At 35.8% G+C, this 18519-nt stretch overlaps 1 protein-coding gene across 15 annotated transcripts in view; it reads right to left on the reverse strand.

Annotated features, from left to right (window-relative positions):
• Positions 1-18519, reverse strand: part of FRYL (FRY like transcription coactivator) — a 169832-nt gene that overhangs the window by 11896 nt on the left and 139417 nt on the right. For 14 of the 15 annotated variants that reach the window (XM_065060857.1, XM_065060854.1, XM_065060858.1 and 11 more), the window contains 10 exons: positions 17664-17861; positions 16246-16407; positions 15887-15961; positions 14976-15152; positions 12123-12326; positions 10775-10945; positions 6566-6819; positions 4260-4467; positions 3045-3194; positions 1802-1900 (listed from right to left, as the gene is read on the reverse strand). In XM_065060857.1, coding sequence (XP_064916929.1) covers positions 1802-1900; positions 3045-3194; positions 4260-4467; positions 6566-6819; positions 10775-10945; positions 12123-12326; positions 14976-15152; positions 15887-15961; positions 16246-16407; positions 17664-17861 — 1698 coding nt within the window. Of the gene's footprint in view, positions 1-1801; positions 1901-3044; positions 3195-4259; positions 4468-6565; positions 6820-10224; positions 10355-10774; positions 10946-12122; positions 12327-14975; positions 15153-15886; positions 15962-16245; positions 16408-17663; positions 17862-18519 lie in introns of those variants that run through there. The other variant, XR_010472201.1, reaches the window with a different exon arrangement.

An 18519-nucleotide genomic window follows, 5' to 3' on the forward strand; every position in this document is an offset into this window, starting at 1 on the left:
ATCTGAAATGGACACAATTTTAACTCGTCATACTTTGATAAATCAACCAAACAATATACAATTTTTATTGCTATGATAAACTGTAGGTTAAATGAGGAGTTTACATAAGGAAAATTCCTCAGTGTTTGGATGGTCACCATTCTAAGGAACACACAAGTTCCTTGCTATCCTGCCTCCAGTCTTCCTGTCTGACCCTGAGGCAAATCAGTCTCTCTGTGCCTCAGTGTTGCACTCTAAAATGAGGAATAAAATACATTGTTTTCTCATAGGAGCGATGACAGCATTACACATTGGAGACTGTCAGACATGAAATACAACATTGAGTAAGGTAACCTTAGTCATTAGATGACTACTTTGTTTCTGATTAAGCCTAAATGGCAAAATGTAGCTCATTATATTAGACCTCATGAGTTAGTTTACAAACAAATTGTTATTACCACAGAGTGAAAAGAGCAGCAACCCTTTTGCAAAAATGCTGTCTTCGATCCTAGAAACAGTTTTTCTACATTAACAGTGCTGTGTGGCATACTTTAGCATTGGTTTTAAGGAAACTCTGTTTCTTTTGAGATCTTTTCCACAGAAAAGTGGACATCTATTCTATTCTACTCTCTTCAACAGATGAGCGGCCAGCAAGCTTTGCAAGGCAGAGGCCGTTGTTTCCTAATAAGCTCTGCATGATCAGGAAACATGGAGCTACTTGTACTGCACAATACAGCTCTTCCAGGATGTCACAGCTTGAATTCTGGTTTCACATCACACTTGCCTATAAGGCCGCTGTCATGGCCTCACAGTCTGCTGGTACCAGTAAAAAGTTCCTTCAATACGAATCGTTTTGTCTCTACAACAAAAGTCCCATATATTCTCTCTCTCCATGGACGTGCAAAACTGATTGTAGATCCATGTTTCCTTTTGGCTCTTGAAATAGAAATCTTACCTGTTTCAGTTTTTTAAGTTTGTATCTTCCTTCCTAAATGTCACACAAAGGTTCACAAAAACAAATATACAGACCCTTGCTACAGAAATGTTCAACTTTTAAACTCTGCATTTCTTTGTAATAAATAAATAACCACTAACATATACCTTGAAAACTACACTGTATTATTCTAAATAACTGACATGAGTGCCAGCCTCAATGGGATCCAGTTACAGGATGAGAAACCTAAATTTATGTGTCTATGTATGACACAGCTGTTTAAAGCCCCCATTAGTCAGTGGAGATCCAGTCAACAAAAAAGAAGTCTGAAGACCTATTCAGCTGAGCGACAAGTCAATATCTATATTAGGATAAAATGCATAGCCTTCTTGATTTATTTTATTGTATTGACTTGAACCTTGAATACTATGGGTGCTAAGGCACTTAATTCACATAGTTATCTATCAATCTCTTATTCCAGAGGTGAACCTCACCCTTCTAGTCCAATAAAATAAGCCAGAACACTCATAAAGAAAAAAAATCTACCATGATTTATTGACACTAAAGTTAAAAATATTTTAATATTTTTAAAAGAGGATTTTAAAAGTTAGGAATGTGCTTTTCCCAATGCTTGTGCATTTGTGCAATGTTATATATTCAAAGTCGATTTCAGAAGTATGTGCAACAAAAATGAATTACACATAAGAAGAACCTCAGGTTCAGATTATACACACTGAGTAGCAGTAAGGAAAGGAAACAGGATTTTATTATAGAACTTTTTTTCCCCACAGTTTACTTTTAGATACCTGTGTTGAGAGAGAGAGACCTGCAACATTTTCTTCGTGAGTAGGTTCTAATACTTTTTGGTTTTAAATATAAGAGACTCACCTGTTCTGCTGCCTCTCTTTTGACATTATAGGTATCCAAGTGTTCTTGGAGCTCTAGAACACTGAACTTCAATGTTTCTAGCAGGCCACAAGACATTAGCTGAAAGATGAAAACATTCACCTCTGTAACATCATGTAACATCTGACTATAATCCATGAAGTCTAATATCTAAATTATAAAATATGAAATTCCAAGTCCACATTTGGAAAAACCCCTCTCGATCTGCTGGCAAGTGCAAGCACAAGACTGATGACAAAATTTGACCACCCTTAACATCAACCAAGACAACAATACAGTAATATCTGTCATTTTTCCACCATAATCAAGACATCCATGGACAGATTTCTCCCCTAAAGGGCTGAAAAATCCTAGCCTGCATACTCTTATCTTACATGGAAGCCATTCCACATATTTCATATTCTTTGTGAATCTTGCTTGGAAAGTTTTCCAGTTCAACTGTATTTTCTCTGAAAGCAGGAGACCAGAACTTCCCCAAAATTCAAGATGTAAGTATATCCGGGATATGTACATTAGCTCAATGACATTTTGTTTTGATGTCTCTTTTCTTAATTATTCTAGCGTAGGTTTTTTTTTTTTTTACTGCTGCTTAACACTGAGCTGACTTCTCACATTAATATTTATTAAAACTCACGATTTCAAGTTGCATAACAAACAATTCAAAGCCTTCATTTTATATTTGTAGCTAGAACGTTTTTCTCATGCATCATTGAATATATACAGAAATGGTACTATTTTAAAAGGCAAAGGTGCTGCTAGATAAGTAGTCTTCCATTTTCTTCTCTGTGCAAAGAATACAGAATAAATATGAACAAGCATGGAAGGTAAAGAATAGCAAGGGAATTTAAGTGATATCTAGTATCAGAAAGTTTCCTCACTACTGTTTATAGTTACAGCTGGAATTTATTTTTGGAGGAAATGCACTTCTCACTTGTGTTTTCAAATGTTAATGATACACAGTGGCTACCTAACATTTTAATTACTTTCTGATCTCAAGTGTAAAAAGCATCTTTTTCTTTACATCCCAAAATTATTCAGATGTTTCAATTAGTGACATGAGAGGAACGTTTTAAAAGACAAAAATATAATTAACACAATTCATTAAAAACTTTGAAAACCTTCCCAAGCCTTGCTATTGGCCAAATGTTAAAACATCATTTTGTGTGTTACATAAAAACGTTTAAGCAGACAGGTATTTCAACGTGTAAGTTCATGAGATTTTTACCGTTTCTGCGTCCACAAAGACCGTTGGACATTCTGAACATATCATCATCACTTCCAGAGAGCTTCTAAATTTTGTTCCAATGCGCTGTAGACTTTCGCCAAGAAAGCTGACCGAATCATTTGTTATAGATACAAACTTCCTTTGAATGGTCTAGAAACCAAATCAGAAAAACATTTATTTTACACTGTATTTTTACTACCCCTCCTTCTCTGGCTTTTTAGATTAGGAATTTCAGAGCAAGAATTTTCCATCATGAAAGCAAATATTTTTGTCATTAAATTACAAACTACTACATAATTTGCTCCAAATATTTAAACAAGTTATTCCATGGATAAGGTAGAGTATGAATTCTTCACATGTAATTTACTTCATGGTTCTAACCCTAGACCTCCCCATACCTATGGGACAAAATGCATGCTAGTGTGGTAAAACAAAGTGAGGCTTTCACTGGGAAATTTGACAGACCAAACAGCAGGCAAAATTAATATTGGAGATATAAGAAAGGGTTGGAGTCATAAGGTCTTGGTTTGTAGTACTGAATCTGCTCTTAGTTCACATGGCATGTTGCCTGTAAATAAAATGGAATAATTGTGCTTCTATCCCATAAGAAGTTGCAAAGAATAACGTATGTTCAAGTGGTACCACTTTGAAAATGTAAAAAACCCATCCCCTACATAGAGGGAGGAGGGAGCCAGAAAAAGTAAGCACTTTGTGTTGGATACCAGACCTATGAGGCAAACATAGTCAGAAAGGCACTTGAAACTTTCAGCTTTAGTGGATCTCCTGGTGTTTCAATTACATTTTGCAGGAAAAAAACTTTTCTCACAAGACAGATGCGAGATAAATTAATTGATGTCTGTCATAACGTGATCCCATAATAATGAATCCCACAGAAAACCCAGGAGGAAGTAATTAATTCTGTAATCAGCACAGAACTTGGGTGACATTCAGAAAACAAAAGAAAGGACGTAACCTGAACTAAGAGCTTACAAAAAACACTAACTCCACTCTCCCCACCCCCGAGTATAATCACTCGTAGACAATAAAGAGTGTATGACCATATAACATTATTTTAACAACATGGGTTTTCTGTCTGCTTTTCATTTGCTTTCTAAGGCTTCTTGTTACCATAATCCTGCAGCTTTTGCAGTTACAGAAGGGAAAGCAGGAGGAAAGGGTTTCAGACAATCAACCAGGCACTGGCAATTCACTGACCTGAAACAATCTTGAGAAGACGTGAAATGTATAGACAGCACAAGATCCATCTGTATCTGACAGCATTTGATTGACATGGCAGCGCCAGGCTTGCTCTTCATCATCATATGGCACTGGTTGGAAAGCTGCCAATATGGCAGAAAAAAATGGTGAAGGAGGTGGCGAAGTTTGTACTTCTGGGAAACCATCTTGGTCGTCTTCATCTTGGCTACAAATAATAAAAACCAGATATTAACGCCTCAGTAATGTTTTTAGGAAAAGAACCCTCCATTTTGCTAAGAAGAAAAAAATAAGAACTTGGAATTCAGAATAGTGTTTTGAAAAATAAATAATCAACTATGGTAACTATGAACCAATAAAAGAGCTGAAAATCAAAACCTTCTGATATTGCAATATAAAAGATAGCTTATACTCTCAAATACCTCCAAAGTTTATTAAAACATGTTATTTCTACATGTATCTATAAAGGGCTATTTGTAGGTAATATATAGCTATATGCAGCACTATATATATAAAGCTTTCAGAAACTGATATTTTTTGCTTGCCCTCAATAACTCAATTAACATTCAATTCTTCAGATTTTTATCCATTTAAACATATAGTCCACCAATATCTATAACAAATTCTAGCTTTCCTTAAGAGAAACACAAGAGCTAAATTTAGCAGTGCAATACTATTTTATAACTGTCTTGAGTAACATCATAAGTGAAAGGAGACAGATTGGAACACTTTCATTTTTATGGGCAATCAATTTAATGGGCCTTTGTTCAAAGAGCATTCTGCAGCCATACTTTCCATTAAGTACCAAGCCTCCAATAAAAATATCAAAATATAAATTAATCAATGCTACTACTTACAATAATTAACTTAATTGTTAAAATTTTCTGTATTACCAGGAATGATACATTTTGACAGTTCTTGTATAATTGTACTTACACAGCAAAAATACGTGTGGGAGGATTCCAACTACAGATAGTTTATTAAAATAATTTTTAAACACATTATTTTTCTCTATAACAATCATGTCATTCACAGCGGCACCAAGTATGTCTTAAACAAGACTTAAACATGTCTTAAGAAGTGTGGGTGCTGTTTTTAAGGTACATTCATTTTAGTAGCACAAAGCTCCAGCTAAGATGCAATCCTTTTGAATATCTGTAAAAAGAGCTTCAAAAAGATTTTCAGATATTTTCTAACTAGTGTATGAACCCTATAAATAATCACCTGTCACTCTTCAAACTAGAGCTATGGGGGTTTTTGTTTGCTTGCTTAGAGTAAATAAACTAAAACCATAAGAGATTTTTCAGTTGCTCATCAGATAATAACTGCTATTGACTGGTACCAGCCTTGACTTCTTGCAAGGTGTGTTGCAGTAGGTTGCACAGGGGATTACAAGAGTCAACTTCTCTGTCCCTGTCCAGCAGAAAAGCTCCTGTTGTGTCCTTTTCTGTAAAAGGCTCCTCTGACAGAACATACTCTATGTTCTTATATACACTAAGTCTATGTCTTATTCCCTCCAAACTTCTAAATAATTTTAAGTTTCAACAAGTTTATGAACAATTTGGAATTTTTTTGTTTGTTTTGGTTTTGGTGTGGGTCTTTTGTTTGTTTTCCCTCCTTAGACTGCTACCTTCAAGGAACTTAAGAGTTTCACTTTAAATATGACTCAGCAAGCTAGGGCTAACTATAATTGTTCCTCCCAATAATTATTTTCGCTTTCCATATTAAAATTAAAATTTTAAAAAGTTATTTTATTTTAAAATGCCTTAGAAATACACAAGAGACTGATTAAACTTAACAATAAAAATAAACCTTGTGCAAATTCAAAGACAAACTGGCCTGACTCCTACAGAAGTGCCCTGCCCCGTCCCTCTTCACCCTTCCCCCTTTTCAGGTGCCAAAATAGGTTCTGCCACAGTTCAGAGCAATTTAAGGGCTTCTCCATGTTATACTGCTTGCAGCTGGTGGCTGCCAAGAAAATGCTCCAAAATGCCCTCTGACCTTTTTTCACATTTCTAGTCTATTGATGGTGATGAAACGAGCTAGATTTCTTTATTCAAGAATTCTCATCTTTTCCTGCACAGCTGTGTTCCCTGTACCAGAAACAACTGCTGGGCAAATTACTGAGTTTATTTGCTCTAACAGGCAAAACCAATAAACCGTTATTTTAGATGTGCAAACCATCATGTTAGATACTTATATTATGGGATGCATGGAAAAGCCCACACCATAAGAAAGCCTACTTTGTTTGATTCCTGCACTGATAATAGGTAATTTCTGTTACTTAGAACCACTACTAATCTTACCTAGACAAACCAGAGAAGTCAGCTTCTTCTTCTTCACATCTCTCATCTAGTTCTTTCAAAGCCAGCGTGACATCCTCTTCACAGACAGATTCAGAATAGCTCTCGGGAGCTGCTGCATCCGCCAGTTCTGGGGTCTCTTCCAGCTCAAGAGACTCGTGACAGACCAGGGAGTCTTGCTGTTCTTGTAACAGATACGACCCAGTGTCTTCACTAGCAGAGCTAACCTGTTCATCCCTTACTGCTGAACTGCCTTCCTGTGAATCAAACATACTTTTATTACTTTAATTGTCAGGGCTCATGTATTCTAATCAGTGTTTCTTATGGTAAAGTAACAGAGTTATAAATGTTTACAAATATCCATTTGTACTTTAATCATTCAGCCCTTTGGATTGTTCACACAGTTTTACTTGAGCAGAGACAGGAAATCTATTTGCAATATTTGTAACTTCTAGTTAACATTGATATCCTACAATATGACTTATTATTTACAGCAAATACAATTTCTCAAATACACTCAACTATATCTGTTAAGAGAACTTTCCTAGAAAAATATCTGCAAATAGCCTCAATCATATTTAGATCACAATAAACATAATCAAGACTTTCATATTTTACTTTTCCAGGTAAGCACTATTAATAAAAGTACTGCCTCATGCTTGCCTTTTGGGTCTGGAACTAGTACAGATCATTTCTTCTTTCTGTTCTCCATTTTAACAAGTTTCTAAAGCATAATGGACCAATAGTGTAAGAGATGAACAATGGAAAATGGGACATTCCACTGTTATTATTATTTTGCCATTACTGTTAATATGGAGCGCTTTAAAGGTTTAACCCTGAATCTCTAAATGTAGGCTTTCAATCACTGGCAATTATAAAGAGACAATGATTCAACTCAGCTTGGTAATATTAGAATGAGCCTTTCTCCCTTCCCTCTTCCTGCATTAGCATTATTATTAACATTGCTATATTGAACAGAGGACTTCAGATTTAGTTAATTTACGACTAATCCATTTGAAACGTTTTATTGGATTTTTCTGTGGAATAAAAATAACATTTTCTTTTACTTGCTGTTTCCTAGAGGCACAAATTATCACAAGTTTTCATTCCTAGTGTGCTGGTCTTCCTCTACTGGCATATCCAAGACTGGCCAACAAATCTTTGGGCAGCCTCTAAGCATACACATCAGTTCATGGCTTTCATCAGTCTAAACAGATCCTCTGACAGACAAATAGCTGTACACATATTAGAAAAGGCAAGTCAGCTTTGAACAGAACTGTATTATTTTCTTTCACAGTGATCCTAACCTTATCTCACTCTGACTACGGTACTCCTCAATGTGACACTGCTGTCACTTGACACAGCTAGTGACCTCACTTCAATGCCTCTTTTGAAAAAGTTAAATCTGGAATTTTATTGCACAGAGCAGCATTTTGTCACACCGAGCAGCTAAGGCACATGGAAATGCAAGACACTTCTACAATACCACAGCAAAGTAATGTGCATTGAAACAGTGCTCTATTTCTATTATAGATGTTACTGTATGATACAGAGCTGCGCTGATCATGTCTGGTAGATGAACATATGAGGGATACAATTTTAGCAAACAGTTAGGTACTAATTACTAGTTAATAAATTTACGGCTAAGCTAGTCTTCATAATGCCACGACTCCCAATTTCTGAAGTTTTCTGTGTAACATTGGACATGCCTTTACTACCAAAATTAATGTTCTTTAAGTAACTTAAAAATGGGATTTATATACTTGACAACTCCACAGAAACTAAGGAAAATTACTTCCAGTACATGATTCCCTCATAAATCCACAGTGAAAGTAAGTAATGGAGAATCATTTTAATCAGAAACTTTCATATACTTAAGCTTGTAAAACTTATTGTACAAAACAGAAAATATTCTTGTAAGCTAGACTGTAAATTCCCAGCTGGAATGTGAAAGGTCCTTTTTGTCCTTTTTGCTATTACTGGGAATCCACCCAATAGATTTAAGTGAACTATTTACGTAACTTTTCAGCATCCCTACAAAAGAAACAAGGAACTAAACTGCATCTAACCAGCACACACCCTTGTTTTTAAATAATGGCTTCAATTTTTAAAAAATTTTACCTAAGATAAATTTTGATACGTATTTATTTATACTAAAAACATTTTGAGAGCTGACACTTGGCATGCAATGAAATGCCTGTATTGAAAGAATTATATAAAGTATATGAGCATAGGAAAAAACAACTGCACTAATGATTCTATGCTGAGTTGTGCAGTATAAGAATTCAGAACACTATCAGTTTTACTGGCTTCACAAACTTTTCATATGTGCATATTTCCAAGCTTATTCTGTTAAGAAGCAAAAAGGCAACAAAATCCAGTTAGATAGCTCACTTTTGTAGGGAGGTGACTTTAAATGTTTGAACTGTGCTTGAAGAAAACACATGTATTTGACCGAATCCCATATTCTAGACAAGCATAAAATAAACGTGGAACACATGACATTTAGTGATTTCATTTATATGCATTAGTCATTAAACTAATTTACAGCTCAGTTTAAATGCTTTCAACATTTTTAATGACACTGGTGCTTTTTTTGTGTGTATGTTTTCAAATGAATTATCAGAAGTACAGTGATTCTATAAAGAGAGATGCAGAAGAACAGTGAATCCAAGTGCCAAAGTACGCTCCGTTCTATCACGGTGAATTTCACTCTATAAAACCCCGGCTTATATACTGCTTCTCCCTTTTGAAATATTAACACAAAACATCTATCCTATGTGGAAAAAAATAATCCAGATCAAGTGTTCTTCCTCACGCAAAATTCTGTTGGAACAAAAGTGCATGCTGTAGACAAGCAGACAAGAACAATTTGCCTGAGGATCTAAGTACAAGTGCTTTATGAAAGTTGAGACAATTTTTCAACTGCCATGTAACCAAACACTTTAAAAAAAAGCATGTAGATAATTAAAATGGAAAAAAAAAGAAAAATGTGGGAAAAAAGCTGCTTTATAGAAGTCACAGTAATACACTTTTAGAAGGTGGGGATTTTATCATGGGAAACGAGTCACCCACATTTTCGCTTTGTTGTACTTGGAGTATGTCTTTTGTTCGTACAGTTATCTCCATTAAACGTTACCTAGGTGGGTGGTTTGCCTGTTAACAGGACTGATTTTCTACGTAGCAAACAGGTTTAACTAGAGCCTTTTTTCAGAAAGGCCAGTCACGTGAATCAGTCAGTTGACTGCTAAAACCAAGTTTGGTGAAGACTTGTTCTTAAGTGTTAATGATGTATGGATTACTCAAATTAATAGCTTAATTTTATGGAAAACTCAGTAAAACTGTACATTCTCTTAAAGATGGGATGACCAATACTTGTCCAAATAAAAATAAGATTGCCAGTAGCACCAATAATTTTAACTGAAGAGATAAAGTCCACCTAAACCAAGCCACTTCAAATTGAAAAACAACAACCCACAACCAACCAACCAACCACAACCAAACAAAACCAACCAACCAACCCACAAATCCCAACATATTGAGGTTTTAGCTACAGCTCCTAAATATTGTAGGAACTGTAGCATATAAGAGTATTATTTTGAGTTTTTTTTTCTTTTAAATTATTGAAAAGGTTTCAAAACCCAAGAAACTGAAGTACTCACAGATTTGCAGGCGGCCAATAGCTTGAAATCTGTCTCAGTCCACATAGGCCTTTCCAAAAAAGTATACCACTAGCATCTGTGGTCCTTTTTAAAGGATTATTTAATGGAACCAACTGCAAACACAGCTGGCCTGAGGTTTTATTCCCATGTAGCACCAATCACATTAACCCAAAGAAAGCAAAAAAAAAAAAAAAAAAGGAGGGGGGGGAATAATAAAGCATTTGAAAGAAAATGTTGCTCAAGAAGGATTTCAACCATATCAAGTCAAAGCATCTTGAATATTAGCCTATTTTCATTCTGCACCATGAAATGATCATTATCAGCCCTTCAAGAATATTTTTAACCTGTGGTAAGTTCCCTCAGTCCGTCCCAAATAGTCTTCATACTGAGGGAACATTTTATAAGAACATTCCAACAGGTTAGAAATATTAAAAGCAAATCAAATAATCACTGTAACAGATGAAAATTCAGTTGAAAAGAAAGCCAAAGTTGCTACTAAACACTAGAAGGAGCCCAAATCAGCCATGCACCAGCCCACATTTCTCCCCACCTCAGGCAGCTGGTTGCTAGAGTTATCTAGAGAAGTTGCCTCCAAACTTGGGGTCTCAGTTCTGATTTGAAGCACCTCTTCTGTTCCCACACTGCTAGTGGAATCCTGAGACTGGAGTGATAAACCAGCATGATCCGATACTGTTTCGTCTAAGGCAGAATCACTGCTTACCTAAGACAGAAAAGACAGAAACGTGAAATTCTTCATAGTTTGTTGAACACACAAATTACAGGGAAAAACACATCAGTTTTGAAATACTGTGTATCAGTATGGTCAGCTACTTGAATTTATTTACGTGTTATGAGTTTTAACAGCTTTACACTAAAACCATTATAAGCTTCTGTCCTGGTTTTGTTAAAAACAAGTTTCTCTTTTAGTGAATTTTCCTGTCAGCTAAAGTCTTCTTACTAACTGGACTTTTCTGAAAGCTAGATACATGTTTTGGTAGACATAGCAATGGAATGCAAGGTCACTAATAAGGATTCATGTCCTGCAAGAAGGGTCCTTCTTTCCCTTCCAATCACCTGTCCTTAGTGGGAAGAAAGGGGCGGGTGGGAGGAAAGGGGGAAAAGAGGGAGAGAGGGGGTTAACAAAACATCTGCCACGGTTTATTGTCACCCTGCAATCAAACCTTGGCAGCATCACATGTATTTCTGTAACATTTAACTTTGAATAGAAGTTCGAAGTTATCCTTGGCATCCAGAAAATTATTTCCTTTCTTGTTCTTCAAGGTCTTTGGCACTGGTGAAATGCTAGACTAAAAACATGGAAGAGCAGAGCTCTTTGTTATGGGCAACCTTGCCTGAAGTCTGAAAAGTGGCATACTATCCCTCCTGCTTCCCAACCAGTCAATTTTATCCAAATTTTATTTATGTAATGCAGAGAGACTTCTCAGTGGCCAGCATTCTTGATTTTCCTCCATTCCACATACATGAGCTTCAAAATCCATCATTAAATTAGCAATTTCATTGGTTAAAACACAACAGAGGTTCCCACAGGATCACTTACTGCTCTTGTTCTTTTTTAGTATTTTGGGGTTTTTTTGAAGCTAGGGATTCACAAAGATACAGTATATATAACGCATGCAATGCTGTGCTTAAACAAATATGCTAAGTATAAAGACACTAAGAAAAAATAATGTTGTACTGGAATTATAAACCTGCCATGTCCCATCAGTAGGTAAAGTAACTCTTCCCTTTCATTGATGTTGTTATGAAAAAGAAGCTTAGCCACATTAATTTAGCTCCTCTTTAGTTCACTTAGGCTGAAAGCATGAGCCATACTTATGCACTGAAAATGCAAGTGAAAGCCTAAGTTCTCAGATTCCTTTCACAGAAAAATAACTTGCCATCTGTGACCGAGAGAGTATCTGACTTGCAGTCAGGGCTGCTTCTTCTTCTGAAGACTCATCGGTATCTTCCTGGTTGGTCAAGTTCAAACTGGGTGTGCTACCAGAGTACTGACATTCTTGAAGAGACGGTGTGTCTCCTTTGTCAATACTGTCAAGAGAGCGCCTACGAACACCCCAGTTGAAGTTGTCCATGCTTTCACCCTGTAATAAAAAAAGGTTACACATGTATGTATGTACGGATTTAAACATAATAAAATACATACACAGATGTAACACAGAAAACACAAGTACTGAATGCATTATGAACAGAGTTTCAATCAGCCCTTTAATTTCATTAAAATTTTAAATACCTTGTTAAATTATGTTTGTAGGTAATTTTAAATATATGGCAAATAAAGTAGAAATCTTTCTAATATCTTCTTGGAAAGTAACTCAATATATAATCTAGAACTATATTGGTATCAATTTTATATATCTGACTAGAAAGTACAAACACACCACAGACAACAACAGATGAACAAGCCAGGGCACCAGGCTGCAACTTACCTGCAGCTCCTGGTTAGCAAAAAGGAAAACACATATAATTAGAAAGAACGAGGACAAACACTTAAAGATACTCTAGAACCAGGGAAAAATGTTTTATTACATAAGATTTGCCAACAATAAAAGACTGATTCAAGCTCTGAAAAAAAGCTTTAGTCAAAAAGCTAGTATTTAAAATAATTTCACTTTCTAATGGGAGATTGATTAAAAAAATAAACAAACTGATGACAAAACACTAAAACCAGCATGCTCATGATACATTTCCTCTAGCGTAACATGTAAACCAACTGTTTCAACAAACATTAGATGAAATCGTTTAACTAACACACACAAATCTAAACTGACCACAACCAACTGACAAAGCATCATCAACAATAATTATACACAGGTTGTAGAAAAAACAGTGTCCTCATTAACTGTTTCATCAGCTAATTTGTGTCAGTTTTATGAAATGCACCCTGAACACCAATAGCCGGACCCTTTCTGTTTGCACATTTTAAAGCTGGGATACTTGGCTTTCAAACATCAAACATACTAAGTGAAATTCATATCTTAAAAATATTAGTGTCTTAATTCACAAGTACAATAATGATCTTTGATTTCCTCCAGCACTTTGTGAACCTTCAACAATTCATCTAAGCAAGGTGGAAAACCTGAGCAGTTCACTTTCCCAGCCTACAGACAGTTACGAAAATACCACATCTAGCCCCAAATGTGCAAGCGCGGGTTCTAAAACTGCTCATACAGAATGTTTCCTGTGATGACTTAGGAGATCATCACGACGTGTTACATGTGCAAAGCAAACTAAACATTTTGTAGTCTCTCACTTAGTGAGTTATTTTGCTCCAAAAAAGGTGAAATGTTATGGTAAAGCAAAAGAATGCCAACAACAATGAAGTACTACTTCTGTGGGCTAAAGCACTTCAATTTAATCTGAATATTACTCAGATATTAATGTAAAATCCCCAGTTTATACTGTTGGCAACAAGGAACATTCTGTATTTTTGGTGCAAAACTAGGCAGCTCTTTTATCAAGTGCACAATTTAAACGTAATGCCCTAAATTTGTACAAGCTCTGTTTTTTTTTCTGCAGCTATAGCACTACATGTTGCATACAGGCAAGTAATGAGAAGTAATCTGTCTTTTCTTCAATACGATGTGCTATTAGAATAATACAGAAAATGAAGTTAAACTTGATTTGGCAAAGTTTTCAACTTTTGGCATCCTGCCTGCAAAGCCCCATCTAGTGTTAAAATACTTTTTTACTGCTATTGAGCCTTGATTATTCTGAACTGTTTGACTACTTGCATTCAATATAGGAAATTGTATCTGTATAATGCTTGCTCACACATATGCAACAGACCATAATAAGTCTGTATTTTTCCTAGCAGATGCAAATATTGGCTGAAGTGAAGCATGAAGAAAGTGAGATAAAACCAAAGTATTAAGGGAAAAAAGCAAGATTTAGGAAAAAAGGGCTGGATTAATCAGAACAATCTCAGAGTTCAGATAGGCAGATATTCTTTCCTAGTAGTTTGTTGACTCATGACCTGCAAGAGTTTCTGTTACAAATTCAATCTTTTGCATGGACTGTAACAAATACACTGAAAGAAACTACAAAGTATTTGATTTCTTCTCCCAGTCCTTTTACAGTCATACTTTTAAGCTTTAGCAAACTCTAGTCTGAAACTTATTTATCCCAAACAAATAACAATTGTTAACAGAATCTTTACTATTTCTCGATATTTAATTTTGCTTTACCTCCCCCTCTCTCTTTTTTTACAGGAGGAAAAGTTGAAGAAATGTAAGAACTGCAACAAACCAGGTATAATGTAAAAGTCATCTCAAGCAATTATGGTGACCAAGTCAATTGTATAAATGAAATAGTATGTCATACAGTTTGTGACTTTGAAAACTATTCTTCACATTTTCAAAATGCAGAAACATGTCAGGAACAAAGATAATGCTTTTTTTTTAACATATTGTTCCACAATTAAGCTTTCTACTGCATACCCAGATGTTCACCCTGTCATTGGATAATACTGTCGTATCACTTGCAAAATAAGCCACTTAACACCCCTAAAAAAATCCAAACTCTCACCCAAAAACCACCCAACAATTTGCAACAACTTAACACTGTAAAGTTCGTGACACGGGTTTCTTTATCATGCAAGTTCAATCATCTCATAAATTCTTCCCAATTGAATTAGTTAGAAGAGCTGCCAATTCCTTAGAATTGCACCAACATAACCTAATTTTTAAAACATTCTCAAAAGGAAACACACAGAAGAAATCCCAAGGTCTCACCTCTGCATCTTCCAATTCAACATCTAAAAAGTCAAAGTCTTTAAAAACTCCAAATTGTTGTTCACTGGTGTTGTCTTCTACGGCCACTTCCTCCTCTTGAATCACTTCTTCTGTTGCTGAAATAAGACTAGTTTGTTGATCTCCAACGTCCAAGTCTTCATTAGAAGAAAACACAACCTGCAGATATGGGTAAAAACAGAAATAAAACCTTCCCATTTCTGTAACTCCAAAAGTCAGATATTCTGCTTCCTGCAATTCAATGGCATTAGTGGCAGTTAGCTTACCACTATAATGATAATACCAGGGCAAGTGCAGACTCCAATCTGTTTCAAGATTAGGTGGATTTTAAACTACAGTTTAGGCAAGAGAGTTAAAATTCCTAAGTGCAGCCTCAAACATAAAACATCCTGTTCTGGAGCAGCAGTGTAGTCCTGCTTTTCTGTGAAGAATGTCAAATGTTGAGAAAAAGCACCAAGGAGTAGTCGGATCAACGGAGAGGAAAGACTTGAGTTCCAATCCAAAGACTTTAAAAAAAAAGTCTTGGTTTGGTAACCACATAAGATAAAAAATAAGAATTAAGAATTAATCCTAGTAATTTATCTTTGCTTTTAAACTTACAGTCCTTCCCCTACAAGACTGACATAAATCCACTGAGATGGCAACATTAATTTTGGCTGAATTTAAATACTGTTTTGAAACCTGTCTAGTGCCCACTGGACTTCTTGAGGAATAACAGTAATTTATTACTTATGATTCCATCTCTTTGTAATTCTTTGAGTGGATTTGTGAATTACTGAACCCAAACCAGTTTGTCAAAAACAGCTGTTCTTAACTTCTCCAATACCTGAAAACACAATAGCATTCTCACTACTGGAATTTAAAACTCAGTACAAACCACCATCACTACTTACTGAAGGATTCTTGGGAAGGCCAGATTCTGGTCCACACAGAGAAAGTACGTTCATTAGCTTCTCCCTAGTCCTTCTCTGAAAAACATTCCAAAGAAAATCACATAGCAAGGTGTCTGCTGGAGGTCCACATAAAAATGTAAAAGTCTGCATTTTTAACTAGTCATCTTGCATACTGGCATCCTCTAAAAAGAATCTTACCATTTTTTCTTTTCCCCAGTGTTAGCTTTTAGTTTATGCTATATTCATTTACAGTTTTCCTAAGCCACAACAGAGATTTCAAATTACATTTCAACAGTTATTTTTTACATTCATAAACACTGTCTATAGTATATATATAATGTGCTTGAGACACAAAGTACCTGAGACAGTTGTGGCCTCTTCCAGCTAACAGGAACTAAGGCATTTGAATTGGAGCCTGATGAAGTTGAAGAAGTGCTCCGGGTGACAGCAATGACTTTTGGCTTCCCATTTCTACCAGCTGCGCTGTGTTGATCACCATACTTATTTCCAATAATTGGTGTCTATCAAAGACAACAAATACTTTCTTAAAATCCAAATCCTTATCAGTAAATACTACACATTTGATTTTAGAATTTAGTATTATACAAAATGGAGGAGGGTTTGTCCGTCTGCTTGTTTTTAAGCATTCTATGAAGCCCATGCCTAATCCACTGAGCATCGGTGCACTGGGAAATAAAAAGCTGAATACTTCTACCCTAAGCAGCAGCCTGCCACTCTGCCCACTTGTGGTTTTTTGAATTATGCAAGTTTTATGCTGACAATCCAGTTACATTTTTAAAACACGCTTTAAAAACAACTGTGTTCCAAGTTTAAAAGATGCAAAACTTCTCCATAGAAACAGTCACAGACATCAACAAACAGTTTTCACAGACAGGCAATTTCACTAACACACTCACATTTCGGAAAACCAAAGACTGAATTCAGGCGTTTGACAGAAACTGCTGCTCCAATGAACTCTGTGGGAATTCATTTCGTCTCTCAATTACCTGCATGCACTGAAATTTCCAGTAAGGAATTCACTTACCAATTTAAGTAATGCTCCTAAGACATCTGTATCTCCAATCATTATCTAGGGTCAGCTTGAACCGTGAACTCTTATTTTTGATTACTTCTAAACCTTCTACAGTTTTCACATCTTTATATTACACTGCAGTCATTTGGCTATGCTCCATTTTTCAGACATAGAATGCGTATTGTCTGTATTAATATATTATTTACAGTTCTCACAAATTCTAATTGGGGGGTAGGAGTGTTGTTTTTAACTACAGGAGCTTTTTCTCCATTTGTATCCATCTCACATTCAGGTTTCTATATTCTGTATCCTACTCTCCTCTAAATTTTCTCCCCCTCCCATAATCACGCTAAAACTGCAGTACAGGGTTTTAATCCTCTCAGCCCTTGAATGCACAAGCCTTCATTTGTTGAAAGCCTGGAATGTTCAGCAGCAAGCAGCAGCCAGCTGCATTAGCCCGCTCTCTGACACAGCTGAAATACCCTTGAGAATAATCCTATTGACTTTTAGTAATTAACTCTCCAGACATTCAAAGGGGTAAAAAAGCAGAAATATAACATAAAAGAATTCCAAGTTTATCTTTCAGTATGTCTCTAATTACATGTATGTAAAACTGCAACACTGGCCATTCTTATGAATTATATTTATTTTAAAAGATATAAATGTAGACAGCTAATAGAAAACAAATCTGAGTTTGCAGCAGAAAACCATTATTGCATTGTAATTTATATATATAGTAATTACCTCTGATATATCAAAATGAAAATCTAAGGTCTTCCCAGGTAGCTCCTTGGAGACATTATTAAAAATTTTCGTGAAAGAGATTTCAGGAGAACCTATGTCACCTCCATAAGACTTTGGAACATCGTTAGGTACAACAAGGCTCGCTGATCGAGACACCACCAGTTTCAAAATATTAAGGGCTTCCTTCCAATATGGACTCTAAAGAGAACATACACAAATACACAAAACAATTACTTTGAAGAAGACAGCCATGTTTAATGTACAGTAGGATTTTGGACGGATTCACTGCAGGATTCCCACACCAAAAGCTCTCATCTACACATGGTTGCCAGGCGCAAGCACAGGCAGGTCCTGCATGCCCCAGAAGACAAAAAATTATAGCATTTGAAACTAAAACAACTTCCACCTCCTGGTATTTTCAGTTATCTTATACTTGTGGGCAGAGTAAACTGAATTTGAAACAGACAAAAATATTTTGTGCTTTCTATTTCCTCAGACACTTCAAAGTTTGATCTTAAAAATAAGCAAAAAACATTTTCAAGGTTTTATTATGGTATCAAACCAATGGAGTGCTTAAAAAAGCGAGGGCAAAGTAGGAGAACATACTCCACAGAGCCTGAATTAAGTGCACTCTCCTTAAAAAGTTGATTAAGGTAATGCAAATAATCCAGCAGTTTCAACTACAGAGACTGTAGAGGGAATCACAGAGGAGACTTACACCAAAAGCAGCACCTTGGGAGGGTTTAAGATTTACACTCCTAAAAATGTTAGGATTCTACCTGAAACTTAAATCTTCTGTTTTTTCAAATGTGCAGGATGTCTGGAGGGTATTTTTTTTTAAATTAGGATGCTATGC

The sequence above is a fragment of the Columba livia genome, chromosome 4, assembly GCF_036013475.1.
Source record: "Columba livia isolate bColLiv1 breed racing homer chromosome 4, bColLiv1.pat.W.v2, whole genome shotgun sequence".
Lineage (NCBI taxonomy): Eukaryota > Metazoa > Chordata > Aves > Columbiformes > Columbidae > Columba > Columba livia.